At 42.4% G+C, this 26,768-nt stretch overlaps 1 protein-coding gene across 2 annotated transcripts; it reads left to right on the forward strand.

The window, feature by feature from the left end:
- Window positions 1-52: 52 nt before the first annotated feature.
- Window positions 53-26,659, forward strand: cenpj (centromere protein J). 2 transcript variants are annotated; one of them, XM_034201440.1, is made up of 19 exons: window positions 53-157; window positions 1,136-1,545; window positions 2,574-2,700; window positions 4,975-5,169; window positions 5,277-5,421; window positions 5,537-5,633; window positions 5,839-6,564; window positions 8,913-9,693; window positions 10,270-10,402; window positions 10,589-10,754; window positions 14,988-15,119; window positions 15,935-16,075; window positions 19,651-19,726; window positions 21,100-21,269; window positions 21,560-21,649; window positions 21,929-22,069; window positions 22,904-22,988; window positions 25,202-25,322; window positions 25,935-26,659. In XM_034201440.1, exons 2-19 carry the CDS (start codon window positions 1,168-1,170, stop codon window positions 26,125-26,127), a joined length of 3,897 nt encoding a protein of 1,298 aa, XP_034057331.1. In that variant the 5' UTR covers window positions 53-157; window positions 1,136-1,167; the 3' UTR covers window positions 26,128-26,659. The 2 variants fall into 2 exon arrangements, with proteins under 2 accessions (XP_034057331.1, XP_034057332.1); XM_034201441.1 differs by having other exon boundaries at window positions 21,103-21,269.
- Window positions 26,660-26,768: the final 109 nt, after the last annotated feature.

The following is a 26,768-nucleotide window of genomic DNA, read 5'->3' on the forward strand; positions in this document are numbered from 1 at the left end:
TGAACTACATACCCACAATGCAACATTTTATTCGTCATCTTTTTTTACTCTCGCGGGTTTTGTTTTGGTATGGCGGCAGGCTTCGAAAGTTCTGTATGTTATGTTTCTATTTTGCACTTTTACACTCCAGTGACACCATTTATCGCCCATGTTGAAGGTAAATCCCATGTTTTAAACACTTTTAAAAATGTTGCTAATGTTTCTGCCTCGTCACTACAGTGTAACAACTGTCAACATAGCTTTGTGTATCTTCAAAGAGCCTGCTAACAGCAAATATCACCAGGGACGCCTTTTAAATGAAATTAACTACATTGTACTCCGAGCACCATTCCACTATCTATTACATTTCATAAATGTTGTCACTTTGTCAATGATTAGGACGCTAGATTTCATAAGCAGCTGTGGTTTATCGTTGCTAACCAAACAAACTGCCGTTTAACCGTCTAAACCAGAGTTGTCCATTTATTTTGACTGAGGGTCACCTACAGAAAGATATACAAAGGGCTGGGCCACTCACTAGAGGTAAGGTATATTGCCTTGTAAATCAGAAAATGCAATCAAATATAGGTAAATTATTACAAACAGCCTACCTCAAAGCTTTCAACTAATAGGGTTTCATTCATTTTGTTACAACTAGTGTCTGCAGCTCACTCCTTAAAACAGAAGCCTCAGATTGGGGGGTGGGGGGATAAAACAAAATAGGAAGGGTATATTTCAATCTTGTTATGCAAATAAGTTATTGGGCTTTTTCGATCAACTAAGATTTGTTAGAAAATGTTTTCAAGTTTAATTGACTGATTTTTTTGTGTGCTCTTATTAACACATGAAAAATACATTTTTACATATTTAAAAAGTAGAATATAAGACATGGGTCATATTTCATTATACTTTGAGAATTCCCTGCGGTCCAATAAAAAATGGACCACGGGCCGCAGTTGGGACACTTTGGTCTGACCGGTGAAAGCCAGACACTTATTAAAAAAGCTAATTGTTATTTCTACGTAAAGGGGTTACTAATTTATATATAGTTTTCTTGGATCTTGGCACCATTTGAGCGTGCTGTACGGTATTTAATCAGGTTGAGATTAACCTTTATTAACCTGTCACCATAATCTGTCTCCAAATCCTGGATTAGCGAGCCCTGCCTGAGACAGCGCCGTCATCCTCATGTCATCTCCAGCCGGGCTTCACTTCTCCCAGGCAGACTTTGTGGCCCGGTGGATGCCAAGTAGCACCAGAGCCGGGGTCATCCTCAGCCCCTGCCCGGATTTGGCAGGCTCCTTGAGACACACCTCTGCCATGGGACCCTCCTCCCTGGAGCCAGACGACTCCTTTGCATCCAATTTCGCCCCTCTGCCCGGCTCAGCAGACAGCAGTTGCCTGGGTGTGGATGGATTTACTCGGTCACCTGGAGGAGCGAGAGCTGGGACGGACATGCCAGTGAACGGTCTGTCCTCTGGGAGACATTTAGATGGAGAGTTGGGCAGTTTGGACGAGATGGCAAGCAAATCACAGGATCTGCCCCTAAGGATGAAGCTTGAACAGGTTAGGACATTCTGTTTTAGAATCTGGTGTCTCATACAAATAATGTTTTGTCTCCCAAGGCTTCAACACAGGTTAATTGCCTGACTGTCATTGTAATAACAACATGAGTTTTGTTTGATATTCTAAAGCAGAATGCACAATCTGGTTGTCAGAATGAACACTGAAGAGATTTAATTAATGTGACTCAGAATATTACCTGGAAGCCAAATGAACATGACATCTCTTCCCTCCATCATGCAATCTGATCAGTGGACATCTTCATTTAGTAACCTTTACTCTACACACTTAAAATAGCCGTGCAGCAGCACATGCATTATAATAATAATAATCCTTATATGTATTACAGCGCTTTATCAAAGACTCTCAAAGCGCTTTACAAATACACATTACACATACAGATATGTAATGGTCATCTACTGTGGACAATACCCACAGGAGCAAATTCGGGTGAAGTGTCTTGCCCAAGGACACAACGGCCTGACGCAGTGGGGCGGGAGCGAGTTTCGAACTGGAGTTCCCCAACACCCCCTTGATCTGATGATCAAACGCACAGACCACTGCGCCACCCGTCCCATTATGTTGGCTAATCTGTTGTTGGGTCCTGAACGTGTGAATTTCCGGCTCTTTGTGTGGATTTAAATGGTGATTACACCACTGCTTCCTGTGTACTTAACATCTACCGACCCCATCTCACACAACCTTCGCCTCTACTTGCTATTAATAGTGTTTCCCCGAAAGCTACCCTTATCAGAAAATACTTGGAAGTGCGTGCATGCAAGTCAATCAGCACTTTTAACATATTCACTCTCTAAATGTGCAGTGTGCAACTGTGATGGACAGCAACAAATACATTTACAAGTTAGAGTGGTGAGGTGGAATTCGTGTCAGTATGAAGTCACAGGTTCACTACATTCCACTTAATATGAAGCCATGTCTAGTCAACATATATTTAAGCCTACTGAAAACACTGTGAGTTGCTGTGGATAAGAGTGTAACATTTAGATATCGTTGTGTGTGTTATTGTGCAGTTGAGGAAATGGCAGCAGCAGATGCAGGAGCAGCTGAAAGCCAATCAGCTGGGGGAGCTGCTTCGCCTCCAGGAGGAGCAGCAGAGGCTGCTGGGAATGATGGATGGATCTCAGCACTGTGCAGGAGGTAAGAAAGAGAAACAACCAGAAAAACTGCACATGTGACAGTTTGCTTCATTTAAGAAATACATACAGTACAGTGTTTCCCCTAGGATGGAGTCATAGCAGCGGTGCTAAGGCACGTGGGCCCAGCAGAATGTGAGCGCGGAGCGCGTGGAATTTTTTTGTGTGTTTGCGTGCGAAGTGCGCCCCGCCAATTTGTTTCTGTGTCTGCCAGCACAAGAAAGGCTCTTGAGGCCTAGTACCAGGGCTGGTTCTGGACAATTTGCTGCCCTAGGCGAGATTTTATATATAAAGAATAAATGAAACATCTCTACAAAAGACAAATACACTACAAAAACAGAAATGCATTGACATGGTAATGTGTTCAGTATTGTATGAACATGTTTGAAGATCGGGCAGGGATGCAGATCGGGTAGAGACAACTGGTGTCACTACCCGATCTGCAGCTCTGCCCGATCTGCAGTGCGCATGTGCGAGATGGTCCGCCATATTGGACAACTCCGTACGGCAACTCAACTAGGACACTTGACACAGTGGCGTTTGGCAAAGCTCAAAAAGAAAACAAAAAAAAGCGAGAGAGATGAGTTATTGTTGTTACAACGTGACTTCTCTATTATTTAACAACTCTTTTTATTGGGTTCTTTTATTTGGGGTTAAGTACATTGTCAGAATAAGTGACAAATGAATTTAACTTCTGTTAGACAGCTATCATACTGAATAAATATTTACTGTGAATGTGTGCAACAATGTATGGCATATGGCTGTCTAACAGAAGTTAAATCCATTTCTCACTTATTCTGACAATGTACTTAACCCCAAATAAAAGAACCCAATAAAAAGAGTTGTTAAATAATAGTGAAGCCACGTTGTAATAAACAATAACTCATCTCTCTCTCTTTTTTGAGTGTTCTTTTTCTGCTTTGCCAAACGCCACTGTGTCAAGTGTCCTATTAGAGTTGCCGTATGTAGTTGTCAAATATTCGGACCATCTCGCACATGCGCACTGCAGATCGGGCAGGGAGGCAGATCGGGTAGGGAGGCAGATCGGGTAGGGAGGCAGATAGGGCAGATCGGGTACGGAGGCAGATCGGGTAGGGAGGCAGATCGGGTAGGGAGGCAGATCGGGTAGGGAGGCAGATCGGGTAGGGAGGCAGATCGGGTAGGGAGGCAGATCAGCAGCGTAGGGAGGCAGATCGGCAGGGAGGCAGATCGGGTAGGGAGGCAGATCGGGTAGGGAGGCAGATCGGGCAGGGAGGCAGATCGGGTAGGGAGGTAGATCGGGTAGGGAGGCAGATCGGGCAGGGAGGCAGATCGGGCAGGGAGGCAGATCGGGTAGAGAGGCAGATCGGGCAGGGAGGCAGATCGGGCAGGGAGGCAGATCGGGTAGGGAGGCAGATCGGGCAGGGAGGCAGATCGGGTAGGGAGGCAGATCGGGTAGGGAGGCAGATCGGGTAGGGAGGCAGATCGGTGTAGGGAGGCAGATCGGGTAGGGAGGCAGATCGGGTAGGGAGGCAGATCGGGTAGGGAGGCAGATCGGGCAGGGAGGCAGATCGGGGTAGGGAGGCAGATCAGGCAGGGAGGCAGATCGGGTAGGGAGGCAGATCGGGTAGGGAGGCAGATCGGGCAGGGAGGCAGATCGGGTAGGGAGGTAGATCGGGTAGGGAGGCAGATCGGGCAGGGAGGCAGATCGGGCAGGGAGGCAGATCGGGTAGGGAGGCAGATCGGGCAGGGAGGCAGATCGGGCAGGGAGGCAGATCGGGTAGGGAGGCAGATCGGGCAGGGAGGCAGATCGGGTAGGGAGGCAGATCGGGTAGGGAGGCAGATCGGGCAGGGAGGCAGATCGGGTAGGGAGGCAGATCGGGTAGTGACACCAGTAAACCCAAAGCAGAAAAAGAAGAAGTATCGTCAGCGGCTTCATTTGCGTAATCTTCCCTCAGGGACTTATTCCGGTGTGAACGCGATCTGCTCTTAGTTCCATGGGGGAACTAAGAGCTGGGAACTAAGTACAGCAAAGTACTTGATTTATCACTACCTTATTTAAGATTGATTTTTTGTTTTTATTTGAAAGGATGTGTATACGAAAAATCTATCTTTGATGCAATAACAATATGTTTTTCTTTCCAGTATGTTCCAGTGCCATTACATATATATATATATATATATAAGCATGTTTTGATGATTAACAAGATAACATAATATATTAGCATTACTTGGCCAAAATAACTGTGACATTAAAAAAAAAAATATCTTCCCATGCCTTCTGTTATTTATTTTACAGATGACACAGAACTTTCAGAACTGTCAGAATCAGACTGGCAGGACAAGACGTCTTACAGCCCCTCCCAAAACTCCCATGGAGTCCCACAGGGATCGTCCAGGGGCCCCCTACAGGGACAAGAGTCCTCACCTGCACAAATCCAGCAGCGGCTACCCAGAGGTCAAGATTATCTGGAGGTGGACGATGAGGAAGAGGGTGAGGAGGGAAAGGTTTTTTTAAGCTTAAGGGGACAACAGCATTTGTACAGAATTGCTTTATGTTGTGAGTACTTTCAACATGATTTGACTGTGTGTTTCCTACAGGCACGTGGAACCCCAGAGAGGATGATCGTGAACAGAGTTTCCATACTAACCATTCTCATGAGCACAAGGACACTTTAATGCCAAGTAATGGTGTGGATTTGACTGACGACAACAACAGGGAAAACGATGAAGTCTTTCATGACAGGTAAAGCCTATGCTCCAATATATTACTGTTACTGTTAATACGACTGCTTTTATTTTTGCTGACTACATTTTCTGTATGCATACGTCTGCCTGTGTGTGTCCGTGCCCCTATCCAGACCTATAAAGTCAGGTATCGGGGGTCAGAAGAAGACGTTTGAGGAGTTGTTGGAGGAGCAACTCAGGCTGGAGGAGCAGAAACTGAAGTCTCAGCAGGTCAGAGAATATAACACGGTTCCCATTACAAACAGTAACAAAGTCAATCATCAGTTAGTACTATTTATCCCCTTAAATGTAATATCACTAATCTTTTCCTTATGAGCCATTGTATTTACAGCCCACTGAGGGTAACGGAGTTGTAAGCCTCTCCATACGGGTGCAACAACATCCAAATTCTCATTGTGTCTTCTCACTTACACAGAGCCATACGGATGCTGTACAAGCTCCTCCCAAGAAGGCCTTTCTGAAGCGGGGCGAGGGTCTCTCAAGATTCACCAACACTCGCAAAGCCTCCTTACCGGAAATGGAGTTAAAGAAGGATCCTAAATCACAACTCAAGTCCAGAGTAATCTCCCGCAGCAACTCGGAGCCTTCATCCATCCAGATAGGTGTCACAAATGGAGTCCAGCGGCTTCCTGTTCATCGTAAAACTGCCACGCTCAACAAGGAAAACCGACCGAGGGGTTTCGGTTCAGCACCTCAGGATTTAAGAGTTGAGAGCAAGGCAGCACGGATGAAGGTGTTGGGTAGTCATCAAAGACAAAACACAGAGGCAATCCAAGCTAACCCAGAGAGTAGACAAAGTAAACAACATCAACTCGGGCAAGTAAAGGATCAGAACAATAGAAAGGTGGGTCTGTCAGCTCAGGCTGCCAGGAACATGCAGCCAAACCCTGTGACCAAACAGGTGGGCATGTTCAGAGCGCCAGAGAAAGTTGGAAGTGTTGCCGCTAGAGAGGAAAGAGTGGAATCGGCAGAAAGAGGAGACAGAGTTCCACAGGATTCGTTTGAGTTGTCGTTCCAGGAGAAGCTCCACCGCTGGGATTGTGACCTGCAGATCGAAAACATGGAGCTGGGAGAGTTTGAGCTGCTGGAGCAGGCGGCCGAGGAGCTGTCCTTCTCCTCCAACTCCTCCTTTGTCATGAAGGTACTTCATAAAGTCAAAAGCATACTCTCTAGTTGTTTACACTTTAGTTTCTTCTACCATAGTGATTTCTTTAAATAGTATGCAATGGTCTTTTTAAGCAGACATAATCAATATTTTGATACAGAGTTTAATTAGGTATTGCAGCTGCTCCTTTTTGGTTTTCCCGCCTGCAACTGTAATGCTTTTATTTGTATCACCAGCTCATCGGCTGAGGCTCAAAGCAGCAGGCAGCTGTTTCTAGTTAAACCCTTTACATTTTCAGTAATCGATGGTGGGGTGCCGGGTTATTGCCTGGCTGGGAACTTTGTTGCATGTCATTCTTTGTCATTCCCCACCCTCATTTCCTGTCATTTCTTTACTGTTGGTTTTATACTACAGGCATAAAAAAAATAAAAAAATGACGGTAAATAGTAGAATTATACTCTCTTATGGCGCATTTCCACTACAGCGCGGTTTAAGCATGCCGTGCCGTGCCGTGCCCGGCCTGTTTTTGGTTGCGTTTCCACTTGGCGTAGTTCCGGCTAGCGGGTACTTTTTCACAGTTTTCTGGTTCTCCAAAATCGAGGTTCTTTCCGGGCCAACAACCGGGCTGAGTCTGCTAAACTAGTGAGAGAATCGCTGGCACCTACAACAACATGAACATATTTTACCGTGATTTAATTGTAATACACGTTTCAAAATGATGCCGAAGTAACAACATACTGATACCGAGTCGTGTGGTGCGGTGGGTTGTGAGTTGGTGTTCGGATCAGGGTTCAAACCCCACTGCAGTCAGCATGTCGTTGTGTCCCTGAGACACTTCACCCCAAATTGCTCCTGTGGGGATTTCCCACAGTATTGAGTATGTAAGTCGCTTTGGATAAAAGCGTCTAACAAGTAACATGTGATGTAATGTCATGTAATACCGGTTATGGTTAGTAATGGAAAGTGAGCCTGGCCTACCAAGGCCTAACGATACCGTACTAAGCCGTGCGAGGCCCTGCAGTGGAAATGCGCCATGAAGTGGTGACCAGTTATAAATACCTAGGTATCTGGCTTGATGATTGTCTTACTTTGAAACTTCATGTCAATAACCTGCTTAAAAAGCTGAGGGTTAGACTAGGTTTCTTTTTCAGAAACAAGTCCTGTTTCTCTTTTGAAGCCAGGAAAAGGCTCTGTGACCTTTGACCTGTGCTGGACTATGGTGATTTGATCAATATGAATGCACCTGCCCATTGCCTGGAAAAGTTAGATGCCGCCTATCACAGCGCCCTGAGATTTGTTACTAACTGTAAAGCACTTACTCATCACTGTGCCCTGTATGCCAAGGCAGGTTTGCCTTCACTAACTGTACGGAGGCTCAGTCACTGGCACATGTTCATTTACAAAGCCATGTTGGGTAAACTACCTTTTTATATCTGCTCTCTGATCTCTCGACGAATTGAAAGTACATATTGCCTGAGATCTCATGATGTTGTTTTATTAAATGTGCCAAGTGCTAGGACTGTCTTAGGGAAGAAAGCTTTTAGTTGTGCAGCTCCACTAAATTGGAACAGTCTGCAAACATGTTTCAAACTGAGCACTTTGGTTCCCCTGCATCATTTTAAAACTCAGCTGGGTGACATGCTGTTTGATACTCATGGTACCTGTCTCTGTAAATAGAGTTTGTAAACTGCACCCTGTACATTATGTTGTATGTCATCCTTATTGTTGTTCTGTTGTTTTTATGTTACATGTGTAACTAATGTCCTGCAGGTCACCCTTGAAAAAGAGATCTTTTGATCTCAAGTGGCTTCACCTGGTTAAATAAAGGCTACAAACAAACATAAGTAGCAATAGAATAGAATAGAATAGAATAGAATAGAATAGAATAGAATAGAATAGAATAGAATGGGAGGGATGAAACCCTCTGTAACGGTCACACATGCAGAGCACACAGTGAAATGTGTTCTCTGCTTTTAACCCATCCTAGCACCAGGAGTCTAGTGCTAGGAGCAGTGGGCAGCTATTGTACAGCGCCCGGGGAGTGGGGGGGGAAGGGGGGTGTCCGGTGCCTTGCTCAAGGGCACCACGGCAGGGCAGGAGGTGAACTGGGACCTCTCCAAGTAGAAGTCCACACTCCATATTTAGGTCTGGTCGGGGACTTGAACCGGAGTCTCCCAGTCCAAGCCCCTACTGACTGAGCCACTGCCGGGTATGGCAGAACAGCTCGGATGAGGGTAGTGTAAAGAAAGCGGCAAGAATGAATCCCGCCAGTATTTAAAATATTCCAGTAGTTGCAATCTTGAGCGTGTGGATTTGTATTCTTATTTAATCTTCACTATAAAGCGGTGTTATTTTAAAGGCTCTGTTCTGTTCTGTACTTGCAGGTCCTTCAGTTGGACCTACAGCACAGGGGGCTCCACCCTCGACGGCTCTCCTCCACCCCCATCAAGTCACCACCAAAAGCTGCAGGTCAGGGGAGCGGTGGTGCTGCTAGTGGGAGTGATGTGGCATCTAGAAACAGTCCTACGAACTCTATGAAGTGCAATGAAGATGCGCTTAAAAACGGCGTTAAGAATAAGACGGAACTGAACAATGTGAGAGGAGAGAAGCACGAGATCTCCGATGTTTCATCCTGCGACTCTGAATTTGAAGACCAGGAAGTAGCGGTCAAACCACCTGCGTTTCCCAGCAGCCTTTGCTTTCCCCCACAGTCCAACCTGCCGTATGACAAGCGGTCGTATCAGGACGAGGACAGCTGCAGGGACTCGGCCTCAGATGTGACACAAACTGAGGAGGAGAGTGACAGCGTCCTGAGCAACGCCGACGAGTCCACTCTGATAGAGGATAGGCAGCAGGGGGGGGTTGTGTTTGACGACGACGACACGTGGAACGATCTGGAGGACACCGCAGTCGCCCCAGCCAATGAGAGTAGAGGAGTTAGTCCGGTTTCCAAGGCAATAGCCAATGGGATCCCGCCCCCGACGCAGATCCTCTCGAGGAAGGTGGCAGCGAGTAAAGTTGTGGAGCTGGAAATAGAAACCGAGCTTCCTCCTGCCTCTCAGCTCATGACCAGGTTGTTCCCCGCGCTGAAGCCAAAGACCCAGAATGCACCTCTCCCTGTTCCTTCTGTTGCATCTGAGTACAAAAGGCCAGAGGAGGAGACAGGTGAGAAAACACTTTTGTTTCCTTATTGACATGTATCAATATATACATGTCAATAACCTGTATTTGTATTCTCAAATACAGGGAGCAGATTTTCAAGGAGGGTGAGTTAGCCTAATGTGGGACATTAGTTTGAAGGGTGCTTTTGCCCCCACCCTCATCTGTGATTGGACATTTGAGAAGTCATGTGATTTTGATCGCATGACATCACAGCTTGTGTTAGTGTTAACCCATAGTTTCATTTGTTTGCGGAAGACCTACACCCATTGGAGCTTAGGAGTCCCACATTAGGGCAATTCACCCGATGTTTATTTCCCATAGGCCCATAAATGTCATTATTATCATCCTTATATTTAATAATCAAAATGTCTACAATTCCCTCCTGCCTTCTTTCTGTCTCTAACATTGTGGTGTACACTTACCAAACCTCAACTACATGTTCAGTACCTTTTTTTAAAACGGCACACAGGCATGAACAGAAGCTGTCTGGTTGTCACTTCATTGTGTCATGTACCTTTTTAATGCAAAATATATATTATTGGCCGATCAATATAAGTGTGTGTGTGTGTTCGTCTCCAGTCCCGCAGGTCCAGTCCCGACAGCTGAGAGAGAGACTGGTGGAGCTGGAGATTGAGATAGAGAGATTTAAGAAGGAGAACGCTGCACTCGCCAAACTCAGACAGGAGAACGAGAAAAACCAGGAGGACCTCAGGTGAAATATCACGTTACCTTTCAAATGACCTTCCAAGACATGAGAGGTTCCTACTCTGAGTTACTCTTATGACTTCATGTGTTTAGGTAGTTTAGCTGTTTCTCTAATGCTGTATATATTTGTTTGATGTAACTTTGTCCATGTCTCTCCTTGTTTGTTATGCTTACTTTGTGGCTGTGTTTGTAGGAAAGAGCGTGTGGAGTTTGAGCAGCTGAAGGCAGAGGAGCTGGCTAAGTTAGAGGAGTCTAAGAAGGAGGAGAACAGGAAGCTGCAGAAGGATCGTAAACTGTTTGAGAAGCATGCGTCAGCCGCCAGAGCCATACCAGACAAGAAGGAGAGAGAGGAAATCCAGGTGAATTCACACGTTATACATTTACAGTCTCAGTACAGTGGAGTTGGCTTATGTCTGCTTTACATACACATTCATTAAAACTTAAATACTAATGAAGATGCATCTGCTGGATGTGAATGAAGCGACTTTTTGCTAACAACTTAAAGGTCCCCTATTATACTGTTTTCATCAATCTATTATAGGTCTCAGATATATACAAAACATGTCTCTGAAGTGTTTGGCTCCAAACACCAAACAGGTCATTGCAGCATTACCCATAACCCCCTCTGTTTCAGCCCTGCTTCCAAAGTGCTGATTCTCTGTCTGTTACTTTAGATGAAAATAAGGAGCCCCTCCCCACGCCCCACTGAGAGAGATTTGGTTAGAAAGAACACAATGGTGCTCTAGGAGGAGATTCAGGTGATAAGGGGGGGGGGGGGGGGGAGGGGGGGTTACATTGGTTGGTGATTGGCTAATGGTTACACAAGACAAAACATCGTAATGACATCATAAAGTGGCCAAAATCTGATCAGCTCATTTTCAGACAGGTTTTTATAGAAATGGATCAAAAAGAGAGAGAATCTTTGTTCCTGAAACTTTCAGAGTCTCTTTCCACAGAGGGGACACATGTTGATGTAGAAGAGACATGAAGAAGAGGGGACACATGTTGATGAAGAAGAGACATGAAGAAGAGGGGACACATGTTGATGTAGAAGAGACGTGAAGAAGAGGGGACACATGTTGATGTAGAAGAGACATGGAGAAGAGGGGACACATGTTGATGTAGAAGAGACATGAAGAAGAGGGGACACATGTTGATGTAGAAGAGACGTGAAGAAGAGGGGACACATGTTGATGTAGGAGAGACATGGAGAAGAGGGGACACATGTTGATGTAGAAGAGACATGAAGAAGAGGGGACACATGTTGATGTAGAAGAGACGTGAAGAAGAGAGGACACATGTTGATGTAGAAGAGACATGAAGAAGAGGGGACACATGTTGATGTAGAAGAGACGTGAAGAAGAGAGGACACATGTTGATGTAGAAGAGACGTGAAGAAGAGAGGACACATGTTGATGTAGAAGAAACATGGAGAAGAGGGGACACATGTTGATGTAGAAGAGACGTGAAGAAGAGGGCACATGTTGATGTAGAAGAACATGGAGAAGAGGGGACACATGTTGATGTAGAAGAGACAGTGAAGAGAGAGACACATGTTGATGTAGAAGAGACATGGAGAAGAGGGGACACATGTTGATGTAGAAGAGACATGAAGAAGAGGGGACACATGTTGATGTAGCAGAGACATGAAGAAGAGGGGACACATGTTGATGTAGAAGAGACATGAAGAAGAGGGGACACATGTTGATGTAGAGAGACATGAAGAAGAAGAGGGTACACATGTTGATTGTAGAAGAGACATGAAGAAGAGGGGACAACATAGTTGTATGTGAAGAGGACATGAAAGAAGAGGGGACACATGTTGATGTAGAAGAGACATGAAGAAGGAGGGGACACGATAGTTGATGTAAGAAGAGACATGAAGAAGAGGGGACACATGTTGAGGTAGAAGAGACATGAAAGCAAAAACGAGGGGACACATGTTGAATGTAGAGAGGAAGACATGAAGAAGAGGGGACACATGTTGATGTAGAGAGAACATGAAGAAGAGGGGACCAATGTTGATGGTAGAGGAGACATGAAGAAGAAATGGGACACATGTTGATGTAGGGAAGGACATGAAGAAGAGGGATACACATGTTGATGTAGAAGGAGACATGAAGAAGAGGGGACACATGTTGATGTAGAAGAGACATGAAGAAGAGGGGACACATGTTTGATGTAGAAGAGACATGAAGAAGAGGGGACACATGTTGATGTAGAAGAGACATGAAGAAGAGGGGACACATGTTGATGTAGAAGAGACATGAAGAAGAGGGGACACATGTTGATGTAGAAGAGACATGAAGAAGAGGGGACACATGTTGATGTAGAAGAGACATGAAGAAGAGGGGACACATGTTGATGTAGAAGAGACATGAAGAAGAGGGGACACATGTTGATGTAGAAGAGACATGAAGAAGAGGGGACACATGTTGATGTAGAGAGACATGAAGAAGAGGGGACACATGTTGATGTAGAAGAGACATGAAGAAGAGGGGACACATGTTGATGTAGAAGAGACATGAAGAAGAGGGGACACATGTTGATGTAGAAGAGACATGAAGAAGAGGGGACACATGTTGATGTAGAAGAGACATGAAGAAGAGGGGACACATGTTGATGTAGAAGAGACATGAAGAAGAGGGGACACATGGTGATGTAGAAGAGACATGGAGAAGAGGGGACACATGTTGATGTAGAAGAGACATGAAGAAGAGGGGACACATGTTGATGTAGAAGAGACATGAAGAAGAGGGGACACATGTTGATGTAGAAGAGACATGAAGAAGAGGGGACACATGTTGATGTAGAAGAGACATGAAGAAGAGGGGACACATGTTGATGTAGAAGAGACATGAAGAAGAGGGGACACATGTTGATGTAGAAGAGACATGAAGAAGAGGGGACACATGTTGATGTAGAAGAGACATGAAGAAGAGGGGACACATGTTGATGTAGATGAGACATGAAGAAGAGGGGACACATGTTGATGTAGAAGAGACATGAAGAAGAGGGGACACATGTTGATGTAGAAGAGGACATGAAGAAGAGGGGACACATGTTTGATGTAGAAGAGACATGAAGAAGAGGGGGACACATGTTGATGTAGAGGAGACATGAAGAAGAGGGGAACACGTGTTGATGTAGAAGAGACATGAAGAAGAGGGGACACCTGTTGATGTAGAGGAGACATGAAGAAGAGGGGACACGTGTTGATGTAGAAGAGACATGAAGAAGAGGGGACACATGTTGATGTTAGAAGAGACATTGAAGAAGAGGGGACACACGTTGATGTAGAAGAGGACATGAAGAAGAGGGGACACATGTGATGTAGAAGAGACATGAAGAAGAGGGGACACATGTGATGTAGAGGAGGACATGAAGAAGAGGGGAACACATGTTGATGTAGAAGAGACATGAAGAAGAGGGGGACACCTGTTGATGTAGAAGAGACATGAAGAAGAGGGGACACATGTTGATGTAGAAGAGACATGAAGAAGAGGGGACACATGTTGATGTAGAAGAGACATGAAGAAGAGGGGACACATGTTGATGTAGAAGAGACATGAAGAAGAGGGGACACATGTTGATGTAGAGGAGACATGAAGAAGAGGGGACACATGTTGATTGTAGAAGAGACATGAAGAAGAGGGGACACATGTTGATTGTAGAAGAAGACATGAAGAAGAGGGGACACATGTTGATGTAGAGGAGACATGAAGAAGAGGGGACACATGTTGATGTAGAGGAGACATGAAGAAGAGGGGACACATGTTGATGTAGAAGAGACATGAAGAAGAGGGGACACATGTTGATGTAGAAGAGACATGAAGAAGAGGGGACACATGTTGATGTAGAGGAGACATGAAGAAGAGGGGACACATGTTGATGTAGAAGAGACATGAAGAAGAGGGGACACATGTTGATGTAGAAGAGACATGAAGAAGAGGGGACACATGTTGATTGTAGAAGAGACATGAAGAGAGGGACACATGTTGATGTAGAAGAGACATGAAGAAGAGGGGACACATGTTGATGTAGAAGAGACATGAAGAAGAGGGGACACATGTTGATGTAGAAGAGACATGAAGAAGAGGGGACACATGTTGATGTAGAAGAGACATGAAGAAGAGGGGACACATGTTGATGTAGAAGAGACATGAAGAAGAGGGGACACATGTTGATGTAGAAGAGACATGAAGAAGAGGGGACACATGTTGATGTAGAGGAGACATGAAGAAGAGGGGACACATGTTGATGTAGAAGAGACATGAAGAAGAGGGGACACATGTTGATGTAGAAGAGACATGAAGAAGAGGGGACACATGTTGATGTAGAGGAGACATGAAGAAGAGGGGACACATGTTGATGTAGAAGAGACATGAAGAAGAGGGGACACATGTTGATGTAGAAGAGACATGAAGAAGAGGGGACACATGTTGATGTAGAAGAGACATGAAGAAGAGGGGACACATGTTGATGTAGAAGAGACATGAAGAAGAGGGGACACATGTTGATGTAGAAGAGACATGAACAAGTGGATTTTGCATAATAGGTGACCTTTAATCTGTCCCCTTGCTCCCTGCCAGGCATTGAAGCAGCAGCTGAGCTCTCTGCAGGAGGAGCTGAGCGGCAGGGAGAGCCGCTGGACCTCCACCAGCAGCCGGCTGCGGCAGACCATCGACTCCCTGAACCAGGAGAAGAGCGCTCTGAAGGACGAGGTACCCCCCCTCACCTCTGACTCTCTTACACCCAGGCGCTTAAAATGGGATATGTGTCTGGATACCATATCTGTGTAGGAGAAGTGAATGATCTGAACTAAGCTGGAGGTGATGAGGCACGCATTGTGATGGACCCCAGATCTTAGAAAATGATTGTCTGTACGTTGCATTCCCTTAACAATCAAGATAACCAAAATGCATTGTAACAACAAATCCTGATCACATAATAATACACGTGTAAATGGAGCCTTTGTGTATAATCGAGAAATACGCTTAAGTGGTTGTCCTGAATAGTTTAATTCACATGTGTCAAACTCAAGGCCCGGGGGCCAAATCAGGCCCTTGGTGGATTTAATTTCGGCCCCCAGGATAATTTCTAAATACTATTAGATCTGTCCCGCCGGTATATTGCTCTCACACCTTCACTCCATCCTGAGGGTTTCCTCAGCTCAGAGCCTGAGCCCAAACATTGATGAACTGACTCCGTAAAAGCTGCAGATAGAGCCATAAGAAATGAATGCAGCTGATTATTTAATGTTTAATGTTGTTTTTATAGGCAATAATTGAAGCTTTGTTAGTTCCAGGTTTAATATGTGCAATAAGTTCATTTCAATACGTTTTGCAATAAACATTGAACCAGTCCGGCCCTCGACTAGTACCCATTTTTTTATTTTGGCCCACTGTGTGTTTGAGTTTGACACATATTCTTTGAGTAATACAACTTGCCTGTTATGTGTATGATTATAGCAGCCAACTTTTTGTTTTTTTTGTCTTTATTTGAAAATGTGTAAGCATACTTTCTCTTTTAATTTAAGATCCTTATGTTGGAAAAGCTCCGCCTGAGTGCCTGGAAGAAAACCTCAGTCAGTGCTGAAGAGAAGGAGAAAGAAGCGAGAGACGCCCCCAAAATGTGTGAGAACAATGTGCCATCTGTGACCAAAGGAGTGAAATTCGCTGTAAGCACATTTCAATGATTTGTAATATTTCATGTCGTGTAAATAATAATAAATCTTTCTTTGGTTAAGATCAACATTTTTCAACACAAAAAACAATATTGGACTTCTCTCTGACTTTCATTTCTCGATGAGCCTTTAATTAAATAAAATATGTATCTGTGACACTAGTACAATGTGAAGGGGAGGAATGATCGGTGATTTATGTTGTTTGTTAGCATTATTACAGCTATGTATGTGTCTATCTATCCATCTATCTATGTATGTGTCTATCTATCCATCTATCTATGTATGTGTCTATCCATCTATCTATCTATGTATGTGTCTATCTATCTACCTATCTATGTATGTGTCTATCTATCTATCTATCTATGTATGTGTCTATCCATCTATGTATGTGTCTATCTATCTACCTATCAATGTATGTGTCTATCTATCTACCTATCTATGTATGTGTCTATCTATCTACCTATCTATGTATGTGTCTATCCATCTACCTATCTATGTATGTGTCTATCCATCTATCTATCTATGTATGTGTCTATCTATCTATCTATCTATCTATGTATGTGTCTATCTATCTATCTATCTATGTATGTGTCTATCTATCTATCTATCTATCTATGTATGTGTCTATCTATCCATCTATCTATGTATGTGTCTATCTATCTACCTATCTATGTATGTGTCTATCTATCTATCTATCTATGTATGTGTCTATCCATCTATCTATCTATGTATGTGTCTATCTATCTACCTATCTATGTATGTGTCTATCTATCTATCTATCTATGTATGTGTCTATCTATCTACCTATCAATGTATGTGTCTATCTATCTACCTATCTATGTATGTGTCTATCTATCTATCTATCTATGTATGTGTCTATCTATCTATCTATGTATGTGTCTATCTATCCATCTATCTATGTATGTGTCTATCTATCTACCTATCTATGTATGTGTCTATCTATCTATCTATCTATGTATGTGTCTATCCATCTATCTATCTATGTATGTGTCTATCTATCTACCTATCTATGTATGTGTCTATCTATCTATCCATCTACCTATCTATGTATGTGTCTATCCATCTATCTATCTATGTATGTGTCTATCTATCTATCTATCTATCTATGTATGTGTATATCTATCTATCTATCTATCTATCTATCTATGTATGTGTCAATCTATCTATCTATCTATCTATGTATGTGTCTATCTATCTATCTACCTATCTATGTATGTGTCTATCTATCTACCTACCTATCTATGTATGTGTCTATCTATCTATCTACCTATCTATGTATGTGTCTATCCATCTATCTATCTATGTATGTGTCTATCTATCTACCTACCTATCTATGTATGTGTCTATCTATCTACCTATCTATGTATGTGTCTATCTATCTACCTACCTATCTATGTATGTGTCTATCTATCTATCTATCTATCTATGTATGTGTCTATCTATCTATCTATCTATGTATGTGTCTATCTATCTACCTATCTATGTATGTGTCTATCTATCTACCTACCTATCTATGTATGTGTCTATCTATCTATCTATCTATCTATGTATGTGTCTATCTATCTATCTATCTATCTATCTATGTATGTGTCTATCTATCTATCTATGTATGTGTCTATCTATCTATCTATGTATGTGTCTATCTATCCATCTATCTATCTATCTATGTATGTGTCTATCTATCTATCTATGTATGTGTCTATCTATCTATCTATCTATGTATGTGTCTATCTATCTATCTATCTATCTATGTATGTGTCTATCTATCCATCTATCTATCTATGTATGTGTCTATCTATCTATCTATGTATGTGTCTATCTATCTATCTATCTATCTATGTATGTGTCTATCTATCTACCTATCTATGTATGTGTCTATCCATCTACCTATCTATGTATGTGTCTATCCATCTATCTATCTATGTATGTGTCTATCTATCTATCTATCTATCTATGTATGTGTCTATCTATCTACCTACCTATCTATGTATGTGTCTATCTATCTACCTATCTATGTATGTGTCTATCTATCTACCTATCTATGTATGTGTCTATCTATCTACCTATCTATGTATGTGTCTATCTATCTACCTATCTATGTATGTGTCTATCCATCTACCTATCTATGTATGTGTCTATCCATCTATCTATCTATGTATGTGTCTATCTATCTATGTATGTGTCTATCCATCTACCTATCTATGTATGTGTCTATCTATGTATGTGTCTATCCATCTATCTATCTATGTATGTGTCTATCTATCTATCTATCTATCTATGTATGTGTCTATCCATCTATCTATCTATGTATGTGTCTATCTATCTATCTATCTATCTATGTATGTGTCTATCTATCTATCTACCTATCTATGTATGTGTCTATCTATCTACCTACCTATCTATGTATGTGTCTATCTATCTACCTATCTATGTATGTGTCTATCCATCTATCTATCTATGTATGTGTCTATCTACCTACCTATCTATGTATGTGTCTATCTATCTACCTATCTATGTATGTGTCTATCCATCTATCTATCTATGTATGTGTCTATCTATCTACCTATCTATGTATGTGTCTATCTATCTACCTATCTATGTATGTGTCTATCTATCTACCTATCTATGTATGTGTCTATCTATCTATCTACCTATCTATGTATGTGTCTATCTATCTACCTATCTATGTATGTGTCTATCCATCTATCTATCTATGTATGTGTCTATCTATCCATCTATCTATGTATGTGTCTATCTATCTACCTATCTATGTATGTGTCTATCTATCTATCTACCTATCTATGTATGTGTCTATCTATCTACCTATCTATGTATGTGTCTATCCATCTATCTATCTATGTATGTGTCTATCTATCTACCTACCTATCTATGTATGTGTCTATCTATCTATCTATCTATGTATGTGTCTATCTATCTATCTATCTATGTATGTGTCTATCTATCCATCTATCTATGTATGTGTCTATCTATCTACCTATCTATGTATGTGTCTATCTATCTATCTACCTATCTATGTATGTGTCTATCTATCTACCTATCTATGTATGTGTCTATCCATCTATCTATCTATGTATGTGTCTATCTATCTACCTACCTATCTATGTATGTGTCTATCTATCTATCTATCTATGTATGTGTCTATCCATCTATCTATCTATGTATGTGTCTATCTATCCATCTATCTATCTATGTATGTGTCTATCTATCTATCTATCTATCTATGTATGTGTCTATCTATCTATCTACCTATCTATTTATGTGTCTATCTATCTACCTATCTATGTATGTGTCTATCCATCTATCTATCTATGTATGTGTCTATCTATCTATCTACCTATCTATTTATGTGTCTATCTATCTACCTATCTATGTATGTGTCTATCCATCTATCTATCTATGTATGTGTCTATCTATCGATCTACAATGTGAATGGGAGAAATGATCTGTGATTTATGTTGTTTGTTAGCATTATTACAGCATCAGTGTCTTTTGTTTATGGCATGCCATTGAACCCTCTGTGTTTTCAGCTCCCTCTGGACTCCAGAAGAAGCAGCTGTGCAGCAGCCATCAGCCGAGGCTTCAGAGACACTCAGGGAGCTACAGGTATGCTCAGGAGCTTCAGTCCATTCACAGGAACACAACACAGACACTATCATCACATTTTTGAGGACTAAGATATCTGGCGCATTGGTTTTGTAACTACAGGTTTTTGCAGTCCCCTAACTTAAAGGTGGGGTAGGTAAGTTTCAGAAACCGGCTCGAGATACACTTTTTGTTATATTCCATGGAATGCTCTTAACATCCCGATAGCAATGAAAAGTGCTTTGACAAAAAATCCATTAAAAAAAGTCATCTGTGGAAGTAGTACTGTAAAAAGTACAATCCAATCCGTTTAGCCGGGCCGGCTAAACGGATTGGATTGCCGCCCTGTCTGTCAGCCTTCCATCTCGTGCACGCACAAATGTATCTCGTGCCCTCATTGGGCGTGCCGTCATTGGGCGTGCATTGCAGCAGTACTTCAATGACTCGCCAGCAACAGGCGGCCACTTTCACCAGTCTGCTGACGTCATGTGCGCGTTCATGTGTGTTGGAGGAGGTGCTCTGTAAGGAAGTCTGAAGGAAGGGGCGGATTCTTTTCGGCTGCGTACTTTCACATTTTAGTGCACTCGAGCCGGTTTCTGAAACTTACCTATAGGTAAGTTTCAGAAACCTTATTAAAGGTGGGGTATACCCCACCTTTAATAAGGTTGCTTTGATTAAGACTTAAATGAAGTATTGATGAAAATAAACTGTATTATGGACGTTAGGGCTGTACCCGAATATCCGTTCGTTGGAGTACTATTTGGGTTTCAATTTCGTTATTCGGATATTCGTTTTGTTTGTTTTCAAATTGAATTTATTGAAATCTCCAATATCAACGTAAGAGCTTGTGCCTCTTCGGGGGGTGCTAACACTTAACCATACACGTTATCGTTTACTTTCTCCGTCTTTATATGTAGATATTACTTTTCTCCGTTAATCTCCGTCACGTTGTTTCCATAGCAACAACAACTTCCTGTCAACTGCGCTAACTCTCCTTCAAAATAAAAGCATGTCCATAAATAGAAAGCCAAGCCAAATTACACTTAAGACATATACCACTGCAACGAAAGTAACAAACACAATGCGATATCCTTTTCAATTTCAAAGAACACAAATTGGGTTACATTAACAAATAACTATAAAACAACAATACTGTAGAATAACAAAATGAATGCCGTGAATACACCGAAATACACGTGTTGAAGCGGTTCCCTGCTGATTACTAGTGTTTGAGTGTTTAGCCACTAAAGAACCAGATATTTCCCTCAGGAGTTGGTTTGACACGAAACTAATATTGAGAGTAATTACTGATATACTTCCCAAATACTTGTCTCCACGCTAAAACCCTCAACATTGTGATGGATTACAGATTTGTTTTTTGTTTGGTTTGTCAGCAGCGATGAAGAGCAGCCTGAGGAGGCCATCAGGCTGCGGACCCTCCTCTTCCTCCTCCTTGCTGCCTGTCAGAAAGACGGAGGAGAGGTCGACTCCTGCCAGCTCGAGTCAGGACACGTCCCCAAATCAAGAATCCTCCAGCAGCAGCAGCTCTCCCATGAGAGACGTGGTGAGTGCTGCTCTCTCTTCATCTTTTTTAATGATATTTTATTTGTATTTCTGAAATATTTTGGACTTTATTTCTCGTCTTAATTTCTCTTATATACATCTATCTATCTCTCTCTCTCTATCCATCTATCTATCTCTGACCTTAGAGGTGGTCAGCCCGACACAAATAGATCCTCTCATTCTCTTTATGATCTTGTCCTTGTTTGGGGTCGTGGGGCTGTTGAAGCACGCTGCTGTAAACCAGGGCTCAGTCACGGTTTCATATTTCTGTTTCCTATCCTCTTATCGTAGACAAGGCAATCCCTACCTCAAGAGCCAGAGTGCAGCGAGGCCAACGAGCCAGAATCTGATCAGGAAGTCATTACATACCCCGATGGGAAGGTGAGGAAGTGGAAATATGTCATTTTCCACATCACAGAATATATCTTGAAAGTGAAAACGTCTGGATATGTTCACAACATTAAGGAGGACATAGCACAACAGGGATATGCAGCTTTCCTCAGTAACATAAGATGTGTAGTTTGTTCTTATGGTGTCTTTGTTTGCATCAATCTGGAAACAGCTGGATGTAACATTGATAGAAGACTTAAATATGAAGTTGTTCTGCAGTGATTTGTTGGTTATGAGTTCCTGAATGGAGTGTGATGCTTCTCATCTCAGACAGAGACGGTTCTGGCTGGAGGCGATCGTCTCTTCGTCTTCCCCAACGGGACGAAGAAGGAGGTCTCAGCGGACGGACTGACGGTCAAAGTCACGTTCTTCAACGGAGACACCAAGGCGGTCACAGCCGACCAGAAAGTGGTGAGGACTTTGACTTAGGTCGCATTTACACTAGTCCGGTTGAATCGAACCCTGGTGCGTTTCACTGCTTGGTGCGTTTCGTTTGCGTTTATGTGAACGCAGTCCGAGGCCTCCCAAGTGAACTAAACAACCGGACTCTGGTCCGCCTAAAAGAGGTGGTCTCGGACCGCTTGCAAGTGAACTCTGGAGCGGTTTAATCGCTGGTGCGAACGCAGTCCGCACCAAAACACAGGAAGCGTAGTATTTACGCGTCACAAGAACGCGGATGTGTTCAAAATCTTTAGTGAAAGACTCTTTCACTAAAGATTTTGAACACATCCGCTGTTGTTTAGTGAAAGAATTAAGTGTTGAACGGTGTCGTGTAAAGTAAAAATGCTCCGTCAACTATACAATAAAGCCAGAGCCACCTGTCGTCGGAGAAACGCCCCTCCTTACTGCTGAACGTCTCTCATTATATGTGTTATAATGTTTTTTAACGGACGTTGTCTGATTATATAATCATATGCGCGGGCCGCTAGAGTCTGTTGATCTCCAGATTAACAGCAGCATGAAAGTAACCTGCCGAAGGTGCCGATGCTCCATGGCGGAGGCTGCGGTAGAAATTGCCGGGATTTTCGGTTTTACCCTCTTAATGTCTGACCAATGGTTGAACAGCATTTCCGTGCACATGACTTGTGTTTTAAAGTTTATAGTCTGTTTGAATTTTGCTGGTGTGAACGCAAACCGAACCTTCTGAAAAATGAAACAAACTGTCGTCTGGTGCGCACCAGAGAACGGACTATAAGTGTGAATGCGACCTTATTCTAAATGTATAAAACCGTTCTCTCCTCACAGATCTATTACTACGCCGAGGCTCAGACGACACACATCACATACCCAGATGGTATTGAGGTGCTGCACTTCCCCAACAACCAGACTGGTGAGTCCATGAGGAAACCAGTAAAGTAGTTGCCGCTCTGTAAAATAATGTTTACCTTATTTAGTGGGAATGCTGATACAGAATTCCAACTATATGTTATTCTACGGACGAAAAGTTAATTATTATTCCGCAGACTTATTTTGCCGCACTTCTTCTCCCGCATTGAACATCGCAGAAACTCAGTTCAAACATCAAAACGTTCAGCTCGGTCGGGAATCGATGGCTATTACTTTTCTCATTCATAACTTTCATAATTCCAGAGATACATCCCATAATTCATCACATTTTTAACATTGAAGTCAATGGAGAAATTCTTCAACTTCAACAAATCTTCATGCGATTCAACTGCTAACTGTTCATTCATACTTTCACTCAGAAACCTCATTCCAACTTTAAAATGTTACACATCTTTCTGACATTATTCGTGTAAAACAACTTTTAAATCTGATTCTTACTTTTAGAGATATCAAACATTGTTCAGACCTTGTTTTAGAGGTTTTCTTCACATTTTAACATTAACTAGAGTGCGTGATGTCACAGCTAGGAGGAAATCTTGAAATTTGCCTTCATATATTTTTTTAAAAACTGCCATAATTCCCAAACCCTACATTCCTGAGACATCATTTATCATGACAAACGTAGGAAAACATCTAGTAGCTTGAGAAATGACAAATAATTAAGCAAAAAACAATTAAACAAAATGCCTCTTGAGGGCATGAAGTGACAAAAACGTTCAACATGCCTCCATTAAAGTACACAAAAAGCACACTTCAGATACTCAACTTCCTTGACATGCTTCACGTTTTGAAATTTCACAGATATCTGTTACGGTTCTTCCACAAAACGTTCACATGTAGGAGGTTTATCTCTCATTCAGAACAATGCAAACCTGTGATCTCTGCACACCTCGTTAGTTCAAATATAAACACCTGTGTAATGGAACACGATGATGTCATCGCTCCAACTGCCATGCTCAGAGCAGCAGACTTCAGATAGCAGTGTGCTAACAGTCCAGCCGTGAAGACATCTACGGGACAGTTTTGAGATTTCTTCAAATGCCGTTGCCATGGCAACACAATGCTCGCCTTGAAACACGGTTTTCTCATAACTTCAGTGAAAATACTCCAAACGCCCCAAAACTTCACAGGTTTGGTAACGATGCAGCCATCAACGCATCTAAGCGTATTATGGGGTGTCATCAAATGCCGTTGCCATGGAGACGGACCACTCGCCATGAAACATGATGTCGCTGTAAGTCCAATCAACACGGTCCAATCGTCCCCCAATCTTCACTTGTATATCATCGGTCCATGCCTCAACAGCTCTATGCCAAATCTCAGATCTCACCATATGCCGTTTCCATGGAAACACATCCCTCGCCATAAAATATGATGTCGCTATAACTCCTATGAAAATGTTCAAAAAGTGCTCAAACTTCACAAGTGCTCAAACTTCAGTGAACGTACTCCAAACAGCCCAAAACTTCCCAGGTTTGGTAACGATGCAGCCATCAACGCATCTAAGCGTATTATGGGGTGTCATCAAATTCCGTTGCCATGGTGACAGATCATTCGCCATCAAGTTAGTTCAGAAGTTTGCAGTTCGAATATTCTGCTGCTTTTCCAAGCCTTTTTACTTTCTTCTCTCATCACACATCCAAGCCCCCAGTGTTCATGTATCATCTCAATCTAAATTCTTCACTTTCTTCTTACACATTACATTTCAGCATAGCAGTTTAGCGGCAGCTTTTCAGCATAAAGCATTCCCACTAGCAATTTCTGCAGGAATTGCATTCTCTAGTTATTAGATGATACTTATTGATGCATCAGTAAGGTAAGCTGCCGAATAAATGTAGTAAGTGAGAAAAAGAAACAATATGTTCCTCTGAAATGTAGTTCAGAGGAAGTATGAACTTCCATAACTTCAGATGTAGATATTCTAAGGTAACTTCCACCAATGGATTTTATATATAGAAATGTATTTATTAGGATAAACCCCTTGAGATACACCATCTCGTTTTCAAGGGGGTCCCGATTTATTCAAAAAAGAGAAGTTTATCTGATGGTTAAAACTTTTATATATTCGGCATTAAATGAAAAAAATCATGTATGTTCGTAGTGGCTTAGTTTGTATTGGCAAAATAAAAGTAAAACGCAGGTAATTGATGATTACTCTGTTCCACACATTAATACTTTATTTTATTTCACCCTCAGAAAAACTTTTCCCAGACGGCCGTAAAGAAATCACGTTCCCAGACCAGACGGTGAAGAACCTGTTTCCCAACGGTCGGGAGGAGAGCGTTCTGACGGACGGGACCGTCATTCAGGTCAACTCGTAAGTTCAGAGCTGTCATTACTGCGTCTGTTTTTACTACTAAGGAACATTGCTTTCCACCGAATGGGAGTATTTAAAGGTCACCTATTATGCAAAATCCAATTTTTTACGTCTTTTATACATCAACATGTGTCCCCTAAAGAGATTCTGAAAGTTTCAGGAACAAATATTCTGTCACTTTTTGTCCTGATCCATTTCTATAAAAACCTGTCTGAAAATGAGCTGATCAGATTTTGGCCACTTGATGTCATAACGATGTTTTGGCTTGTGTAGCCATTAGCCAATCAGCAACCAAGGTAACCCCCCCCCACCTTATCACCTGAATCTCCTCCTAGAGCACCATTGTGTTCTTTTTAACCAAATATCTCGCAGAGGGGCGTGGGGAGGGGCTCCTTATTTTCATCTAAAGTAACAGACAGAGAATCAGGGCTGAAACAGAGGGGATTATGGGTAATGCTGCAATGATCTGTTTGGCGTTTGGAGCCAAACACTTCAGAGACATGTTTTGTTTATATCTGAGACCTGTAATATATTGATGAAAACAGTATAATAGGGGACCTTTAAAGTGTCCTACACCTTCAATTGACGCTGTGTGTGCATTCTGCCCCTCAGGGACGGCACTAAGGAGATCCTCTTCAACACGGGCCAGAAGGAGATCCACACGGCGGACTACAAGAGGAGGGAGTACCCCGACGGCACGGTGAAGACGGTGTTCACAGACGGCCGGCAGGAAACACACTACCCCACGGGACGCATCCGGATCAAAGACAAGCACGGGAACGTCACCCTGGACAACCGTGCGTAGCAACGCTGCGTCTCAAATCTCCAGGAGGAGGTCAGCTGGATCTAGTGCTTTTTAAAATGTCATTTCAACGCGCTCTGCCGTAGTCAGAGGCAACACGACAGCTGATACACAGTTAATATGGAGGAAGCAATAAGCCTTTTTAATAGCATTTAAATTATTTATTTTCATTTACCTCAAGGATACATTCGACAAGAAACAGAAACTCTGCCTTTGTTTTCTGTCTGAAAAGGTCAAAAATACAATTGCAACTAAATCTGTTCTTTTGTTTGTGCCATCTTTTGGCTTCATATATAGACATTTTTATTGATTGGGATAAACCCCTTGAGATGCACCATCTCGTTTTCAAGGGGGTCCCGAAACCCCAGTCATCCAGTTTTTACAAAAACTTACATCGTTTACATTTCCAGTGAAGGCCTGGGAATAATGTTCAGATTCAGTGTGAGTTTACAACCATTTTAATTTGTGAATATGTATTTATTTTCCTAGCTTATTGTATATTTCTGTACAAATAAATGTTATCTTTGTTTTTACAGCCATGAATCCCTGTTTTAATCATCTAATGATTAGAGGTAACTGAGTTATTTATTTTGTTAAAGTTTCAGCTATTCTGTTTACAGTTATCAGATTATTTAATACGATTT

The sequence above is a fragment of the Gymnodraco acuticeps genome, unplaced genomic scaffold (genome assembly GCF_902827175.1).
Source record: "Gymnodraco acuticeps unplaced genomic scaffold, fGymAcu1.1, whole genome shotgun sequence".
Lineage (NCBI taxonomy): Eukaryota > Metazoa > Chordata > Actinopteri > Perciformes > Bathydraconidae > Gymnodraco > Gymnodraco acuticeps.